An 18,777-nucleotide genomic window follows, 5' to 3' on the forward strand; every position below is an offset into this window, starting at 1 on the left:
GTCGACAAGCTGCGGATCGGGTGGAGCGTCCTTCGCGCACAACTCCTCGAAGCGAGGCGCCTGCAGTGCTACCGCTGCCACGCACTGGGCCACGTGAGTGCCCGCTGCCCATCGTCGGTGGACCGCAATGGTGAGTGCTACCGTTGCGGCAAGTCCACGGGCTGCGCGCTCACCCCGCACTGCACGATCTGCGCCGGCGCCGGTAGGACTGCAGCGCACGTCTCCGGGGGCAAGGCTGGCGCCAAGCCCCCGAAACAAAGGCAACAGAGGAGCAGCACCGCCGAAGAGAAACAGTGAAGTCAGCCCGGTACGGCTACGGCGACACCATTGGAAGACGGACAATGACCAGCAGCCCTTATTATACACTTCAGGGCAACCTCAATCACTCCGCCAGAGCTCAGGACCTGCTGATCCAGAGCATGGCGGAACGGTTGACCCATCTAGTGGTCGTCGCCGAGCCCTACCGGGTCCCTTCGGTTCCCGACTGGGCGAGAGATATTGACAGCCTGGTGGTCCTCTCCTGTGGGACGTCGGGTTCGATTGGGTCCTCTACGGGGCTAACCTGCGTGGCGTGCAGGTCATCTGCTACGCCGACGACACGTTGGTGACGGCCCGCGGAGACGACTATCGTTCGGCGTCGGTTCTGGCTGCGGCTGCGGTGGCAACAGTCGTAGCCCGAATAAGGAAGCTCGGCCTGGAGGTCGCCCTGCACAAGTCCGAGGTCATGTGTTTTCTCATGCTCCGCGAGGGGAGAATACCTCTGTACGGTCGAGCGATCGGCCGCACGCTGCCCCACGTCCAGAACCTCACGGTGAAGGAGAGGTCCGTCGCGGGCAGTACCGGGGAACCTAAACCCGATCCCGAAAGAAGACTGGAGGAGACCGCAAAAATGGCTATCATTATTGCGGCAAAATCAGGGAACCTGAAGGGCAATTTCGTACGTGCCCTAAAGGAGATGGCCACTGCTATAAGGGAGGCTAAGGAGGATATGGCGGCGCAGGCGGCCACTGGAGAAAGCAGAAGGCTGCAGGAACTTTGTGAGAAACAGGAAGCCGTGATCCTGCACCTCAAAAAGGAACTGGGCGATATGAGGATAAAGATGGCAGGCCTGGCCCAGGCAGTCTCGGGATCGCCGGCAGTCGTCCCCACCCCCGCAACCGCCCCCTCCCCTACACAACGGAGTGACGACGTAGAAGAGCTGCGCCTACAGCGAATGCGTGCGGTCGGCACGATACTGGATGCGCGCCTCGTCAGCCTGAAGGCGCGACTGCCCCCGGAGGTCAAGTTGAGACCATCCCTGGCCGCGGATCAAAGGCGAAACCGCGAGAAGGAGAGAATGCCGACACCACGACCGGTAGCGGCACCAATGCCAACCCCCACACTAACACCTGCGGCGGCGGCGGTGGCACCAAGGGCCAAAAGACATCGGAGAAGCAGGCCCCGCCCGAGCCGTGCACTTTTCCCCCCGCCCGACGAGATCAGTGCCAAGCTCGTCAAGACCGGAGAGTGCCCCCCCGACATGGTGAAGGTCGGGGTAATAAAAGGGCCCCGGAGGCATGGGCCAGGTGCTCAGGTGCAAAAGATTCTGGCAGCAGACAAGCTAAGAATCGACTGGGCACGTGATTGCTCGCTGCCCGTCGTCGGTGGATCGCAGGCGTTTCTCCAGCTCCGGCCCCTATGAGGAGGCAGTCTTCTCCCGGTGATGGTCACGGGGCGACCTAATGGGGTTGAGGATGCGCCGCACGCTACCGTCACTCTAGCGCGCTGGCACCAGGAGGACGGGACGACGCGTCGGTGGCTGGGGACTGCGATGCGGTCTGCGTTTTCATTGTTGCTGTCGTCGCCGAACATACTGTGGAAGAGCAACCCGGTCGGCGGTGTATCGCGTTCCGACCTGGCAGGCTCGTTCTGGCCCAGCGGGGTATCCCGGAACACCAGCGGCATCGCCTGGGCGGCCTGGTAGGGCCGCCGTACCGCGGAGACCGGCGTCGTTGGGCGTCGACTATCGCCTCGACGACCCGTCGATCGGGCGTCCTCAGGGTGGCGCCGTGTCTGGTTGTAGCGTAGACCGCGGGAACCCCCCTACTGACCGTGTTTTGACCCCGAACGGAGATCGGACGTCGGGTGTAAGAGTGCAGGGGTCGTTTAGTGGGTAGGCCCTAAAATTCCTTGGGCCCGCGGTCTGCTCCCAACACCCTGCAGATCGTCAAGTCCCACATACACTGCGCGCCCCCCTAGGCGCGGGCACCTTGTAGGAGGTTCGGCCCAGGGCCGAAAAAAAAAAGGGTCCTCGAGGCTAACAGCGATTAGTTAGCGAGAAACAGGAATCTTCACCGATGGTAATGACCACAATTTAATCTTCTATTACTTTTCTCTCAACTTAAAATATTGGCAGAATATAAACATTTAAATAACAAACTTCTACAATGAATCATTCGTTTTTGATATTCTAGTATAGTTACAAAACGTGTTGCTGGGGTTTTATTTAATACTTATAATTTAATTATAATAAGTTTATATTATGTACACGGGCTAACGAAACGAGAACTGGATAATTTATAAAATATATAAATCAAAAAATAGTACGGATTGGACTGAATTCAAACAGGGCTGGGCGCTGTCCGCGGGCACCAGCGGACTCGCCCCTAGCTCAGATGTTCCAAAACCAATACTAACGATTAATACTAAATTATCTAATAGAGATACATTCAATGTTACGCAATCATTACAATCATCTCTTAAATCATAACATAGAAAAATATTTAGATTTATTAGAACATAGACAGGTCCACGCATCCAAATTAACAACAACAAACTTACACGAGACATATACGAGATACAAAATACAAATGTTTCGAAAAGTCTTTAAAGTATGTTTGAAACACAAATTGACTGAATTGAGTTAACCACAACTGCGGAGGGTAACTAATTACAAAGATCTTGATCAAATTTGGAAAACTTAAACAAACCGTTAAAAAAATGCAATTTTACCCAATAACCAATCAATTATAATTGAGTTCATTTAGGTGCTAAGATATTTTAATGTCACCACTATTGACAATTAATTAAATAATAGGCGACGTGGGTCAGTCAAGTGTTGCATGACACAAGTAAATCGTCATGGTATATCTGCAGCGCTTACAATCATTTTTTTCCGCTTTAAAGCTTCAAAGTTTTCCAGTGAGCTTCAGGCGAGGGCGCGCGCTGCTGTAGTTAAAACATGTGTGCAGATAGTACAAATATAACATTAACTGACAAGATGATTTTATTGGCGTCAAACAATGACATTGACATGACCTGCACTATTTGCGCCTGACAATTTTCTATTCTTTATTCAGTAGGTAATAAAATATCAATCGGAATGCATTCGTTTATATAACTGGAATGTTTGAATGTGGCGCTCGGTACATTACAGTGCCTAGTTGCCCGGTGATTACGTCATCGCCCTAAGGCTACACAGAAAGAAAGAAAAAATCATTCAAATCCGCTTTACGGTCTGCACACGTGCTGCGGTCCCTGGCCCCGCAGCGGGCGACGACCGCTGCCGTTACCTGGTCAACTTTCACCTAGATTTTTGGTTAAAATGAATGCTAGTAAAACTGGCTAAATACTGGCGTAAGTTCCGACGCGTCCACTTGACACTTAAAATGGAACTAATTTGAAGATGAAATTATTGAGAACTATTTTAATGAATGTAGTTTTTTTTTAATTTAGATTCACTCTATATATTACTAAATTAGAACGTTTAAGATATCACTACGGAATAAAACACGTTTGCTGACTTTGTGTGAGCCCCTAGTCGGACGAGTCGGAGTCCTCCTGCATGCAGTCCCGGGAGCTGTCCCGGTACACCACGCCCCGGGCGATGTCCCGGATGATGTCGGACCTGACTTCCCGGTTGTCCATGAGGTTGAACCGCTGGAGGGCGCGCACGTTGTCCCGCGCGGGGGGGTCGCGGGGGCGCGGGGGGCGCTCCTCGTCCGCCGACTCGCTGGAGGAGCTGGGCTCGAGGGCGTCCGCTTCGCAGCACTCGCGGTTTGACGGCTGCGGAGGTTCGACTCATAATTAATGCCAGTTTCTCACTTCACGACATTTACCAGTAATTACAAAGACTAGTGCTCCCCCGGTAGTCGATATTCGACTATAATTAATTGAAATTATAAGTTTTTACACTATTATGACTGTATTGTCAAAGACTTATTATACTTTTATTATCACAGATTACATCAAGATTACATTTTAGACAAATACCTATTATTAAAGACAAACAATATTTAATCTATTCTCTATTTGACCACAGACTATTAGCAATAAGAAAAGTTTGACTATTAACAAATAGTATGCATGCTTGTGTGTGTCAAATACATGGTAATGTGTGTAATGTTTTTTTTATTGATATGAACAATTTAAAAAATTATTAACATTTTGGACTACTCCAGTGAGAAACTTCACTACTAAGTGTGAGAAATTTCATACTCCTCCGTCCGCGCGATTTTCGTAAAAAGGGATACAAAGTTTTTGTTTCATATAGATATGGAATTTATGCGAGTGGTTTGTAGACGGGGCGTACCTGCGCGGGGTGCGCGTGCGCGCGCTGGCTCTCTGGCAGCACGTGGTAGGGCGTGGGGGCGCAGCGCTGCACCAGCACCACGCACGGCAGCTCCACGTCCACGGCGCCGCACGACGCCGCGCCCCGCAGCGCCGCCCGGCCCCCCGCCGCGCCGCCCCCCGCGCCGCCCCCCGCGCCCCGCGGCATCGTGCCTGCCAACCGCGTGCTCGCTATACACCTTTTTTATGGGATTTTATGACCTGGTAACTAAGACCTTTAGGTCATGTCTTATTTTAATTTATATTCTTATTTTTATGAAAATTAATAATATAATAATAATAATAATAATAATAATATTTATTCATTCAAGCCTCTTAAAATACAAACACGTACAAAAATACTTAACACTAGTATAATAATATACATGGCTTTTTATGAGGTATACAATAACAATATTCCCTGACTTTTATGCTAGGAAAACCTGAGTTACAAAAGTCAGTGGTTCAGTGCTAGGTCACCAGGTAAAGAAAGTTAACCAGGAAGAACGATCTGTAAGAATATAGTACGTACGTGTGTGTGTGTGTGTGTGAGTGTATGTGTGTTAGTGTGTTTGTGTGTGTATGTGTGTCATACAATAAAGTATAAAAATATTATTATATATTATATTATATATTATTATATAAAATATTAATTTAAAATTAGCTACAATGAATCAACAGTATATCATACTATATCATACTATGAAATGAAATGATCAATATGAAAAACTGGGATGAAATTAGATGAGATGATATGGGATGAAATATAGTCTCAGTAAAATAGATGTTACGTCCAGCGGCTTTGTTTCATTTTCCCACATTTGTGCACTTTCACAGATATTAAACAGTTAATTAGCCACCGTTATTACACATTAAAACCTAAAGAAACACTAAATAGATAAAATAAAACAAATCACACAGCTTCACTCCTCGCGTTCCCGCCAAAAAGTCATACACTAGACCAAACTCGTAAGGAGCGCAGAGTATCAAAACTAATATTCTCTGAATCAAGAATGTGTGTATGGTACGTTGTCCCCACGGGGCCACTGACACGACAGGACGTCGCAACGGTAACATCAGCTTCAACAAATAAACTGATAAAAAATAACTCACTCTGATTATTGTCAAGTTGTGGCATCCTGACGACCGCTCTCTCGTTAAATTCCAAGGTCTGTGAGGCCCGAGCGTGTCTGCGACATCCGCCCATCCTCCACCACACATAGGCTCCCATTCCCCCCACGGGTCCCAGGCCGCTAACGCCGCCCCCGGGTCCCAGGCCGCTAGTTCCCGCGACAGCCCCCAAGCCGCCGACTCCCCCGACCCCATTCGCACCCCCCACGTTAACACTTTCGTACAAATTCTCCTGTAATATAAACAACAATGCTTTTTTTACTGGTCTACCCTGATCCTGCGATAGATTCCAATATATTTTACTCATAAACGACAGTAGCCGACATCTGCGATTCTCGCGTCAGGTCACAAGTTGTTATGCATCAGTGATCAGTTTAAGACTCAATATTGTTAGAGTTGTTGATGATGAACTCACCGAGTTGGCGTCAGACCTGAGGGTCCTGTGCAGGTAGACCGGCCTCCAGCGAGTCCCCGCCCCCGCGGAGCTGCCGAACATGGCCACGTTGGCGTAGCTGCAACACGCACACGGGGACTGTAGAGATCATCGGAACCGAAGCAACACGAGGGGACGCGGGGGGAGGACGCGGGGGGAGGGCGCGGGGGTTGGGGGGGGCGGTACCTGGGCTCGGGCAGCACGTGCGCGGGAGGCGGGGCGCGGCATCAGGCAGCTCGCTCCACCACGGCCACGCCGGCGTACGAGCGGCCCACGGACATGCTGCCCGGGAGCAGGGTCCACGTGTCCGTGGCCGGGTCGAACACCTGGGTACATACATGACACACTTGAAGGATGGAACTGCAGACCGACGGCACTCATAGTTTCACATTCAGAATTTTATTATTAAATTTCCTTAAGCGTTTAAAGTAATTAAAAATTGCTTTCTTAACATTTCAAAGCAATAAATGGCAAATTGATTTTATATTTGAATAACGCGCACCTCAACTGTATCCAAATTGGCAGCACCGTCGTCGCCCCCCACGACATACAACTTCCCTGCGTGCATGGCCACGGCGGCGTTTCTGCGCGCCGTATGCATGGGGGGCGCGGGCGCCCAGCCCGTGGCGGGACGGTACCGCTCTACGGACCGGCGGACGGCTGGCCCGTCGTGGCCCCCCACCGCGTACAGCGCCCCCTCCACCACCCCCACGCCGCAGCCGGACCGACGGGCCGACATCTCGCCCACCATCTCCCATGAATCCGAGCACGGATCGTACCTGTTGTTTTAATTAAATTATTTTTAAATGAAAATTCAATATTATTGTAGAAATTGCTACTTTAATTTCCAAGTTTTGTTTCTTAAATTGTGTGAAGCCTAGCATGTTGGTTTACATACCTTTCGACAGTTTGCAAGCACTGTCTAGAAGCTCCATCGTACCCTCCGACGGCATACAGTTTCCCCTCCAACACGGCGACCCCTACAGAGGATCGGCGTGTGGACATGGAGGCGATAGTTCTCCAGACACCCTCGCGAGGGTCCAGCACCTCCGCCGAATTTAGGCCCGTAGCTCCGTCAAATCTGATTGCCCATAAATACCAATTTAATTTTAATATACTATTTTAAAAGGAAATTTAGAATTTCATGCACACTGTTTTTCCCAAACAAATTAATTATAAAACACGCCTGCTGCATAATGCTACAATTGACTGGGCATTAAATTCATGGATGTGAAGTTTTTTTTTTTTAATAACGAAGAGTGAAATTTTGAAGTTGATAAAAAAAACTATTTATAAACATAAAATTTTTAATACTGTAGATTGGGGGGAATTGGGATCCTTTCCAAATCCAACACAAATTTTTAATGGTTTTTCTTAGGGTAATATTACATACAATAAAAACCTGTAAAATTGGAATTACATTGGTTCTGGAGGCTTAATTTTTTTTAAATGATGTGTTATTAAAAATATTCATCACAAAATATACACAAAAACTGAAAAAACTAGCTTGACCCGATTCACCTTGGCTTTGGGGTGAATCAGGTTACGTATGGGGACAATATGGGGTTTTTTGATAGTGTAGTAGTGTAGCTGTGTAGTGTAGTAGTGTAGTGTAGTGTAGCTGTGTAGTGTAGTAGTGTAGTGTAGTGTAGCTGTGTAGTAGTGTAGTAGTGTAGTGTAGTGTAGCTGTGTAGTAGTGTAGCAGTGTAGTGTAGTACAGTGTAGTAGTGTAGTAGTGTAGTGTAGTAGTGTAGTGTAGTGTAGCTGTGTAGTAGTGTAGCAGTGTAGTGTAGTACAGTGTAGTAGTGTAGTGTAGTGTAGCTGTGTAGTGTAGTAGTGTAGTGTAGTGTAGTGTAGTGTAGCTGTGTAGTAGTGTAGTAGTGTAGTGTAGTGTAGTGTAGTGTAGTAGTGTAGTGTAGTGTAGCTGTGTAGTAGTGTAGCAGTGTAGTGTAGTACAGTGTAGTAGTGTAGTGTAGTAGTGTAGTGTAGTGTAGCTGTGTAGTAGTGTAGCAGTGTAGTGTAGTACAGTGTAGTAGTGTAGTAGTGTAGCAGTGTAGTGTAGTAGTGTAGCAGTGTAGTGTAGTGTAGTGTAGTGTAGCTGTGTAGTAGTGTAGCAGTGTAGTTTAGTAGTGTAGCAGTGTAGTGTAGTAGTGTAGTGTAGTGTAGCTGTGTAGTAGTGTAGTAGTGTAGTGTAGTGTAGCTGTGTAGTGTAGTAGTGTAGTGTAGTGTAGTGTAGTAGTGTAGTGTAGTGTAGTAGTGTAGTGTAGTGTAGTGTAGTGTAGTGTAGTGTAGTAGTGTAGCAGTGTAGTAGTGTAGTAGTGTAGCTGTGTAGTAGTGTAGTAGTGTAGTAGTGTAGTAGTGTAGTGTAGTTTAGCTGTGTAGTAGTGTAGTAGTGTAGTAGTGTAGTGTAGTGTAGTGTAGTAGTGTAGCAGTGTAGTGTAGTACAGTGTAGTAGTGTAGTGTAGTAGTGTAGTGTAGTGTAGCTGTGTAGTAGTGTAGCAGTGTAGTGTAGTACAGTGTAGTAGTGTAGCAGTGTAGTGTAGTACAGTGTAGTAGTGTAGTGTAGTAGTGTAGTGTAGTGTAGCTGTGTAGTAGTGTAGCAGTGTAGTGTAGTACAGTGTAGTAGTGTAGTAGTGTAGCAGTGTAGTGTAGTAGTGTAGCAGTGTAGTGTAGTGTAGTGTAGTGTAGTGTAGTGTAGCTGTGTAGTAGTGTAGCAGTGTAGTTTAGTAGTGTAGCAGTGTAGTGTAGTAGTGTAGAGTAGTGTAGCTGTGTAGTAGTGTAGTAGTGTAGTGTAGTGTAGCTGTGTAGTGTAGTAGTGTAGTGTAGTGTAGTGTAGTAGTGTAGTGTAGTGTAGTAGTGTAGTGTAGTGTAGTGTAGTGTAGTGTAGTGTAGTAGTGTAGCAGTGTAGTAGTGTAGCAGTGTAGTAGTGTAGTAGTGTAGCTGTGTAGTAGTGTAGTAGTGTAGTAGTGTAGTGTAGTTTAGCTGTGTAGTAGTGTAGTAGTGTAGTGTAGTGTAGTGTAGTAGTGTAGCAGTGTAGTGTAGTACAGTGTAGTAGTGTAGTAGTGTAGCTGTGTAGTGTAGTAGTGTAGTGTAGTGTAGTGTAGCTGTGTAGTAGTGTAGTAGTGTAGTGTAGTGTAGTGTAGCTGTGTAGTAGTGTAGTAGTGTAGTAGTGTAGTAGTGTAGTGTAGTGTAGTAGTGTAGCAGTGTAGTGTGGTAGTGTGTGTAGAGTGGAGCGTTGTGTGCGGCACGTACCCGCCGACCGCGTAGATGAGGTTCCCCAGCACGGCCACCCCCAGCGTGGAGCGGCGCGCCGTGAGCGCGGGCCCGCTCGCCCACGCGTCCGCGCACACGTCGTACACGTCCACGCTGCGGACGCGCAGGGTGCCTGCCGGGAAAATAATAGAGATACATTATCGGTAGCCATACTACCTGGAGCCGCTGCGGGCATCCAGTGCCGCGTACCATCCGACTATGGAATGAGCTCCCCTCCACTGGGTTTCCTGAGCGTTATGACATGGCTTTCTTCAAACGAGGCTTGTGGAGAGTATGAAGCGGTAAGCAGCTCTGCCCCTGGCATTGCTGAAGTCCATGGGCAACGGTAACCACTGACCATCAAATTGGCCGTGTGTTCGTCTGCCTACAGCAAAAAACAAAATACATTCCAAACAAAGGACCTTCAGGAATTTAAGTGCAAAATGTATTTTTTTTTATTGCTTAGGTGGGTGGATGAACTCACAGCCCACCTGGTATAAAGTGGTTCCTAAAGAACATAGACATGTACGACGTAAATGCGCCACCCACTTTGAGATATAAGTCCTAAGGTCTCAGTATAGTTACAACGGCTGCCCCACCCTTCAAACCGAAACGCATTACTACTTCACGGCAGAAATAGACAGGGTGGTGGTACCTACCCGTGCGGACTCACAAGAGGTTCGACCACCAGTCTACACATTGAACTCGTAATACGACCTAGCTGTGTACCCTTAGACAGTGGACTCAAGACATCACAGCGTCATGTAAAAACTACTAACCAATGTCGATAGTGTTCCCTCAAGTTGACATATGCAACTCACCATTAAAACCACCAATAGCATAGACCTTCCCGTGGAGCACGGCCAGGCCAGCCCTACACCTCCTCGTGAGTAGCTCTGCGCAGGGTCTCCACCGACCACACTCAAGATGGTAGGCCTCCACGTCGCGGATGGCCTTCGGTGCCTGTCCGCCGACTACTAGCAGCATCTGAAAACATTAGGGTATTCAAAATTTACTCATTATATCCTTTTTAAGAAAAATAAATATTACGTTTTTACCTAAGAAATTGCCATGCAGTATACAGAATAGACATATCTAATATATAAAATTCTCGTGTCACGGGGTGCGTGATTGAACTCCTCCGAAACGGCTCGACCGATTTTCGTGAATCTTAGCGTGCATATCGGCCAGGGTGGAGAATCGGACAAAATCTATTTTTCATCCCCCTAAATGTTAAGGGTGGTCCACATCAAAATTTTTTTTTATTTTTTTAGACAAAAAATTTTGTTTTTATTTTTTTATGATACGGCATACAAAAATACATACAACCCTAAATTTTCACCCCTCTACGATCAAACCCTATTTTTTATATGTTAATTTAAACTTTAATTTTTTTTGCAAGAATTTTGTGTTTTTTTTTTCATGACTTAGAATAAAATAATTCATATTACTCTGAATTTTTCACCCCTCTACGATCAAACCCTATTTTTTATTTGTTAATTATATACTTTAATTTTTTTGGCGTATTATACCTATTATTTTAATTTTTATTTGCAAGCATTTTAATTTTATAGGCAGCGGCTTGGCTCTGCCCCTGGCATTGCTGAAGTCCATGGGTGACGGCACTGGACGGCGACTGCTAGATGGAGCGACGACCTGCGCAAGGCAGCTGGCAGTAACTGGATGCGTGGAACCGAAGATCGGGTTCAGTGGCGAGCTTTGGGGGAGGCCTATGTCCAGCAGTGGACTGCCGCAGGCTGATGATGATGATGATGATGGGTGACGCTAACCACTCACCATCAGGTAGGCCGTATGCTCGTCTGCCTACAAGGGCAATAAAAAAAAAAAACTCTCATGTGAATTTTATTGCCATCGTAAAATTATCATTAATTTCCAGTGCAATAATTATTTCACTCATTTACCACATCCTTACATATTACAATAAGTTTTTTTTTTTTCTACACTAGAAATTTCCTATATAAATCTTATATATGACAAAACAACGTTTGCTGGGTCAGCTAGTAGATATGTAATATTGATATCCGAAGGGTGGTCGGCAAGGGGTAGACGCAGTACCTTGGGCGAGCGCGGCGGCTGTCGAGGCCGGGCGCGCGCGCTGGCCTGCGCGGCGGCGGCGCGGTGCTCGGGCCGCATCAGGTGGAAGGACAGCGCCTCGATCACCAGATCCTGGAATAAGCGATCTTGCTCAGATGAACCTACATTTTTATTTATTGCTTTGATGGTTGGACGAGCTCACAGCACACCTGATGTTAATTGGTTACTGGAGCCCATAGACATCTACAACTTAAATGCGCCAACCACCTTGAAATCTAAGTTCTAAGATCTCGGCATAGTTATAACGGCTACCCCACCTTTCAAACCTAAACGCATTACGTCTTCACGGCAGAAATAGGCAGGGTGGTGGTACTTACCCGTGCGGACTCACAAGAGGTCCTACCACCAGTCAAATCAAATCAAAAAAAATAGTCAAGATAAATGACAAGATAGTACATACTTGTTGAACGTCAAAAAGAACTAACGCCAATTTACAAAAACTAGCCTCCGTACTGAGAAGAAATCATGAGAGAAATAAACATGATTTTCCAATAAATTATTTTCTACTTAGTGGTTTTAATATACCAGATTCTTATCTTGAGCACCTTCATGGTAGGGTGTTGTGAATGGACAATGATAGACACTACCTAATCTCCCATTTCCATTTTGAATTGTACAAATTAAACCACAATACCTTACTCACAATTGGAAATAACTCAACAAAATACAAATGTTCACGATTGACGTCCACGTAAAGGAATAACATTGTGTAATAAAAATCAAACCCGCAAAATTATAATTTACGTAAATACTTCTGAGTCCGCGCGGGTAGGTACCACCACCCTGCCTATTTTTGCCGTGAAGCAGTAATGCGTTTCGGTTTGAAGACTGGTGCAGCCGATGTAACTATACTGAGACCTTAGAGCTTATATCTCAAGGTGGGTGGCGCATTTACGTTGTAGATGTCCATGGGCTCCAGTAACCACTTAACATTAGGTGGTCGTCCACCCATCTAAGCAATAAAAAAAACCAGAATACCATATTTACTTGAAGATGGTATCATTTAAGGGAGTGCAAAGCTACCAAAAGTCGTATTTCACCTTGACCCTTAGCCCGGCGCTGGCCAATGGTTCTGCGTTAGCCCTCGCGACCAGGGCATCCTGGGCCAGCAGCGGCAGCCGCACGTGCTCCAGCAGCATGCCCAAATGTTGCTGACGAGACTGGCGATAATTGAATGATTCAAATTAGGGTAACTAATCAGTCATCAAAGATAAAAAGTTTCATGGAATAAATATACTAGACCAAGAGCCCGCAACGGCCAGACCTTCGTTATTTTATAAAAGCTGAAAGTTTCTCTGTGTGTCTCTAACACAGGTAAGAACGATCCGCGGCTATAGAGTTCCGATTGTGGTTACTTGGGCAGGTAACAGGTAGTAAAGGTATATAAAATAGTACCTTAAATTCTTTAAAGTATAAAGTTTTTCTTTTTATATTTTTCTCAAATTTAAGGTACAACCGCATCTCTATAGTCGCGGGTCGTTCTTACCTGTGTTGGAGACATACACAAAGAAACTTTCAGCTTTTATAAAATAACGAAGGTCTGACCGTCGCGGCCTCTTGCTCTATACGTACCTCGGCATCATGCTGCATCCATCTTAGTACTGCATCTAATATTACTTCTTCGTTTGGTACCTGTAATATTAAAACACATCTCTTTTTAGAAACTCGCCTTTCGCTCTATAAAAACTTATATTCTAGACAGTTCAACTTTTGTTGGGAAATTACAACTTTATATTCTAGAAAATACAAGATTTTTAAATTATACTGTTATATATATATTTTTAAGGGATTTTATGACCTGGTAACTAAGAACTTTGAGTCATGTCTTTTTTTTTAAATAAGTTAATTTTCGTATGCAAACTATTCTACTATTCTATTCAAAACTATTCAAAAGAAACAAAAACTATTTAATGTGTGATAAATAATACAACACGAATTCTGAAATACACAACTGCACACTCACAATTTTTTTATATGCACTTTTTTCTAGACTACACTGTTTGACCGGCTTGGGTCACATGGTCGCTGGCTAGTCTGTGCATTCACCATACAAAACATAAGTTAAAAACAGTTCAAAATAGATAATACACTTATTATTTAAGCAAAACCTGGTCAGAATTACCTGCCATGAGTTGTCATGGTATCAATGTTTAATATTGTTTTTATTTTTTTAAAGCAATGATCGAGGCACAACTATTATAAATTAATGTAATTTAACTTAATCTTCAACTGCCTTAATAACCTTGCCATAGGCACTTATGCGTAATGTCTGTCATTCTTGATTTGTCTATAAGTTGTCAAAATTAAAATAATATAGTATAAGGATAATTTAGACCACCATCTTTGTTCGTATTGGATTTCCTCTGCGTTAGCTTCTTTTAGTCAATAATCGTAACTGTTCGTAATCGTAAAGGTTAATTCCATATATTATACAACTATTTATTAAAATTGCATTTTATTGTTTAAATAAATACATAGTTTACTGAGACTTAAAGATAACATTGCTGTGGTCAATACTCACAGTGATGCGGTCGCTGTCTAGTAGTTGAGCGAGTGTGTCCGGCGCTAAAGCCAAAAACTCTTCTGTTTCCAACACCTAGAATTAAACAAATCTTTATTGTATCGATAGATGAAACCTTTTTAGACAAATTAGCAAACAGAGCCATTGCCGGTGTCAAAGGAGGATATCAGACTAGTGACACACACTTCACGGTGCGCACATTGTTTGGACCAGCTCACGGCCCACCCAGTGTTAAGTGGTTTTTGGAACCTATAGGCAACTACAAGGTAAATGTTGTCACCCACCTTGAGACCTGAGAAAACTGCCTGGTACCCGTTGTAACTATTGAGACCTTAGAACTAATATCTCAAGGTGGGTGGCGCATTTACGTTGTAGATGTCTATGGGCTCCAGTGACCACTGAACATCAGGCGGGCTGTGAGCTCGTCCCCCATTTAAGCAATAAAAAAAGGCAGGGTGGTGGTACCTACCCGTGCGGACTCACAAGAGGTCCTATCACCAATAATTACTGTAATTATAATTTTTCGGTTTAATTTTTATTACATGTTGTTATTACTTCACCGTGGAAGTCAATCGTGAACATTTGTTATGTACATATTTCATTAGAAAAATGAGTACCCGCCTGCGAGATTCGAACACCGGTGCATCGCTACATACGAATGCACCGGACGTTTTATCTGTTAGGGCGCGACTATGTACAGACCTCGAGGAAGTGCGCGTCGAGGTATCTGGCGGCGCAGACGGCGAGGTCGGCGCACACGTGCAGGTCGGCGAAGGCGCGGATGCCGAGCGCGTTGTCCGGGGACAGCACGCTCGCCAGGAACGAGCAGCACGCCTCGCGCACCCCGCCCGCCTGCAGCAGCGACGCCGCCGACAGCACGCTCTGTCCCGCACACACCCACACGTCACTACACAGTGGCTTGGCACCAGACTAAATAGGGTAAGGTATGCAACACTTATAATAAATGATTAAGCAGCAAAATCAATGGCCTTGCACAATTGGATGAGGTATCAGTCTGTCTTTCATATGAGGTTGAATGTTACAGTATTAACCGTAACAAAAAAAAAAACATTTAATGCAAATATAATATTAACGAGTATGGATTACATATAAAATGGTCACCTGTACATTATCTTCGGTGATGACCAGTGAGTCTGGTTTGTAAATGTATTCGATGATGGCTTCTAAGGCTTGGGGCTCTACATTCTGAAACCAAAGATATCTGCAGATAATATAGACATCTAAATGCAGCAGTTAACAGCATTAGTAATGTATAGCTTACAGAGCTTACAATGTGTCTGCTGTTAATAATAATGAACATACTTAACAATTAAAAATGAAAACATATGTCGGATATCTTGCCGAGAATATAAGATATTTTCAATGCACACATGATTATGATGAAACAGACACATGTTTTATCATGTCAGGATCACACCCATGCTTGAATGTAGAAATATAATATAACAGAAAAAATTGTTGAATGAGGTTGATGATTCCGAGTCCTTATTAAGGTTCACATTGATGTTTTGTGTATTATGTTTTATTATTTAATTTTAATTATGATCATAAGCAGATGTGTTGGGTAGTAAATCAGTTCATTGTGTGTGTGTCTTTATACAACCCACACATAACAATCCTTTTATTAAAAGCAAATAAAGAAAGGTTTGTGCAGCATTGTTAAGCTAATTTTACCTGTATAGTGACAGTGGGTTGTGTTCTTTCGTCGAACTGTGTGAACATAGCGTGGAAGTAGGGCGATGAAGCCGCCAATACCGCGCGATGAGCCCATACGCCTTCGGATGGCTCGCTGTCGCATTCCGCTTGGGCCTGAAAAGTCCAACAAATGTTAATGTTATGTTTGGTCAATTAGAGGTAACTGGTTCAACAGTCATCCCTATTACCTGTAGCTATCGCGTTGTATCGCTGCAGTAAAACTCAATAAACTATTGAGTGGGATAATAGAGTATTCCAGGTACAAGTAATAGCAAAAAACTTTCACCCATCACTAAAATATTAATTACTACATCCTCTTACAAATAATCGCGATGTTGTTATCACAAAGATTTCTTTTTATGAGATGAACATAAAATAATATACTCAAAAGAAACATCAAATGTAATTCATGTTATGATTTTACTTTTGTAAACATAATCTTACCTGTATCCGAACATCACAGAGTGTTGCATCTTGTCTCAACCTCGCTAAGGCCTCAAGCAACTTTGATGCATGTTGAGCTCCTCCAATAGTATTTTCAGTGGTGGCAGGCCGCTGTGATGACTCATCTAGAGATGACTGTGATGCACAACGTACCATCATGCTGCAATAGAAGTCATTTTTATACATTTTACTCTGTGTGTAGTATATTGTTACAAATTATTCTTAGCTTCCAACTAATTCATATCCTCACTTGAGGGTCCACAGGCTACAGCTTTCTAAGATGTACAATAATAAGTTTGCAGTTGCTATTATAATCAAATTTAAATTAGAACATGTAGTGTAATAACAATAAGCGTTTTGACAGAGACTTAGCCTTGCCTCAAATAAAATGCAAAGTACACTAACCTATACCTTCCTCTGTCTCCATCACCTTCTGCTGCTCCGTTATCAACTGCTAAGCTGTTGGCAACAAAATAAAATAACAATAACAACCACCAAATTTGTATGGTAGTTATGTTAAAGGTATGGGAATTTAATATTACAGTAATGGTGAAAGCACTGTTTTATCAACATTGAGGACAAAGAGCTTAAGGCCCACCCACCTGGTGGTGAGTGATAATGTTTTTTTTTTTATTGCTTAGATGGATGGACGAGCTCACAGACCACCTGGTGTTAAGTGGTTACTGGAGCCCATAGACATCTACAACGTAAATACAGCACCCACCTCGAGATATAAGTTCTAAGATCTCAGTATCATTACAACAGCTGCCCCACCCTTCTAACCGAAACGCATTACTGCTTCACGGCAGAAATAGACGGGGTGGTGGTACCTACCCGTGCGGACTCCCAAGAGGTTCTACCACCAGTAGAACATCACCAATGTCACTCAAGAACATCACGAATGCACAATTGAAACAATATTTCCATGTTATTAAGTAGGAGAATAATTTTATTATTGTGTATAGATTTACTTTGGTTTTATTTCTTGTGTTTATTATGTAGAAGTAACATGTTTAAGCTTATAAAATTTGAGATATCAGTATAAATTGTTGTGTTCGAGACACACTGATTTGTTACTTATCCTTAACCTATTGTTACTTATCCTTAACCTATTGTTAATGTACTCATTAACATTGAAATTATAATGATATTATTTTGCTAAATAAGTACTTTCTTATTTATGCACAGTATTCATTTTACTTTATTGATATGCTGCATAATACAGTATCTATCAAAAATATTAATCAATGTGCAAATCATGAGCTTTAAACCTTCTGTACAATAATATGTGTCGCTATTTCTCTTATCCAAATTAAATAATTTACAAACGTATCTATTTATTGAGTATATGTGATTATTATTATATTAATGTTGTTGACCTATTTATATTGTGAAGCATATCTTGATATTTGCATAACACTGTATAACACTGAGCATAAAGTACTTTCAATCCAATTTAATGAATTGACTTCAATATGGACTGAAAATCCTACAGCCATAGTAGTAACAGTCTCAGATTTAATTCCAGGTCCAGTATCTTTCTTAAAGATATTTGGATGTTAGTACATTTAAACATGGAATATTTAAAATGTACAAAACAGAAGATATTAATGCAACTCTACCCACATTACAATATGCTGTTATGAGTTGACCATACCTAAATATAAGTAAATAGTTTAAGGTTTAATACTATTTAAATTAAAAATATCCAATCTATCTTCAAAAATTATTTATTGATATATGTAGTGACACTTATTGACATACATTTTTGTATAGCACAATTTTTTGGCTTACCTGATTCATAAATACTTTTGAAGCCTACATTATATTTGTAAAGTAAAAAAAAATTTTTTTTTTTCTGTTTGTTAAGTCCAACGTGACAAATGATTATAGTTATAATTATCAGTAAATAGTTCTGCTTCGTGGACGTAAAATAACAGCACAATCCAGACTTATTGTGTAAACGTTTGTAAATCCTTGACCTCACAGATTATTGTGATATTAAACAACTTACATGGCTCTTTCTCTGTCGCCATCAGCGTTTCCTTCCATAGTTCAAATCCTGCAATCTTCAGTCAGTTCACGACGAATGCACAGGTAGAACACATAACTGAACAAAAACCAAAGTTTTCAAAGTAAAAGCTACAGGTAATCGCTTAAAGATAACAGACAGTCGGTATTAAAAATATGTTATTGTGACTTTTATTCGTAATTTGATTGTTTTGAACGACATAAATACTAAATAGATTTCAATTTGCGTTCGGTTCTTGAGCCTCAAATCCACTCTCAATCAAATCGAATGAACGTTAAAATGTCATTGTCAACTGTCAAGCGACAATAATGTCAATTTTGTTGGTTTGGGTCATAGAGTTACTATTTTAACTGGAGTGCTTACTTCGTTTGACATAAAAACTAAAAATATACTTTATCTCTATGGCTTAAAGTTTATTTTTAAATAGCAAAAGATGTAAGGAAAAACGGTCTGAAAAGAGAATGATTATTAAGTGGTGGTGTCCCTCTCGCACATTTTACAAACAAAAAGCAGTGTTGCTAGCTTAGAGGATTTTCCATAAAATCT

The 18,777-nt window shown here is 43.1% G+C and overlaps 1 protein-coding gene across 2 annotated transcripts; it reads right to left on the reverse strand.

Moving 5' to 3' along the window:
- Positions 1 to 6,129: 6,129 nt before the first annotated feature.
- LOC101746655 (ring canal kelch homolog) lies at positions 6,130 to 18,509 on the reverse strand. 2 transcript variants are annotated; one of them, XM_038020341.2, is made up of 16 exons: positions 18,214 to 18,509; positions 16,605 to 16,658; positions 16,200 to 16,359; positions 15,735 to 15,869; positions 15,162 to 15,245; positions 14,742 to 14,921; positions 14,040 to 14,114; positions 13,091 to 13,150; positions 12,559 to 12,678; positions 11,480 to 11,590; positions 10,225 to 10,390; positions 9,404 to 9,536; positions 7,050 to 7,232; positions 6,654 to 6,930; positions 6,338 to 6,477; positions 6,130 to 6,230 (listed from the first exon to the last, which is right to left on the reverse strand). In XM_038020341.2, exons 1-15 carry the CDS (start codon positions 18,249 to 18,251, stop codon positions 6,379 to 6,381), a joined length of 1,875 nt encoding a protein of 624 aa, XP_037876269.1. In that variant the 5' UTR covers positions 18,252 to 18,509; the 3' UTR covers positions 6,130 to 6,230; positions 6,338 to 6,378. The 2 variants fall into 2 exon arrangements, with proteins under 2 accessions (XP_037876269.1, XP_037876266.1); XM_038020338.2 differs by having other exon boundaries at positions 14,742 to 14,969; positions 18,214 to 18,503.
- Positions 18,510 to 18,777: the final 268 nt, after the last annotated feature.

The sequence above is a fragment of the Bombyx mori genome, chromosome 3, assembly GCF_030269925.1.
Source record: "Bombyx mori chromosome 3, ASM3026992v2".
NCBI classification, from domain to species: Eukaryota; Metazoa; Arthropoda; class Insecta; order Lepidoptera; family Bombycidae; genus Bombyx; species Bombyx mori.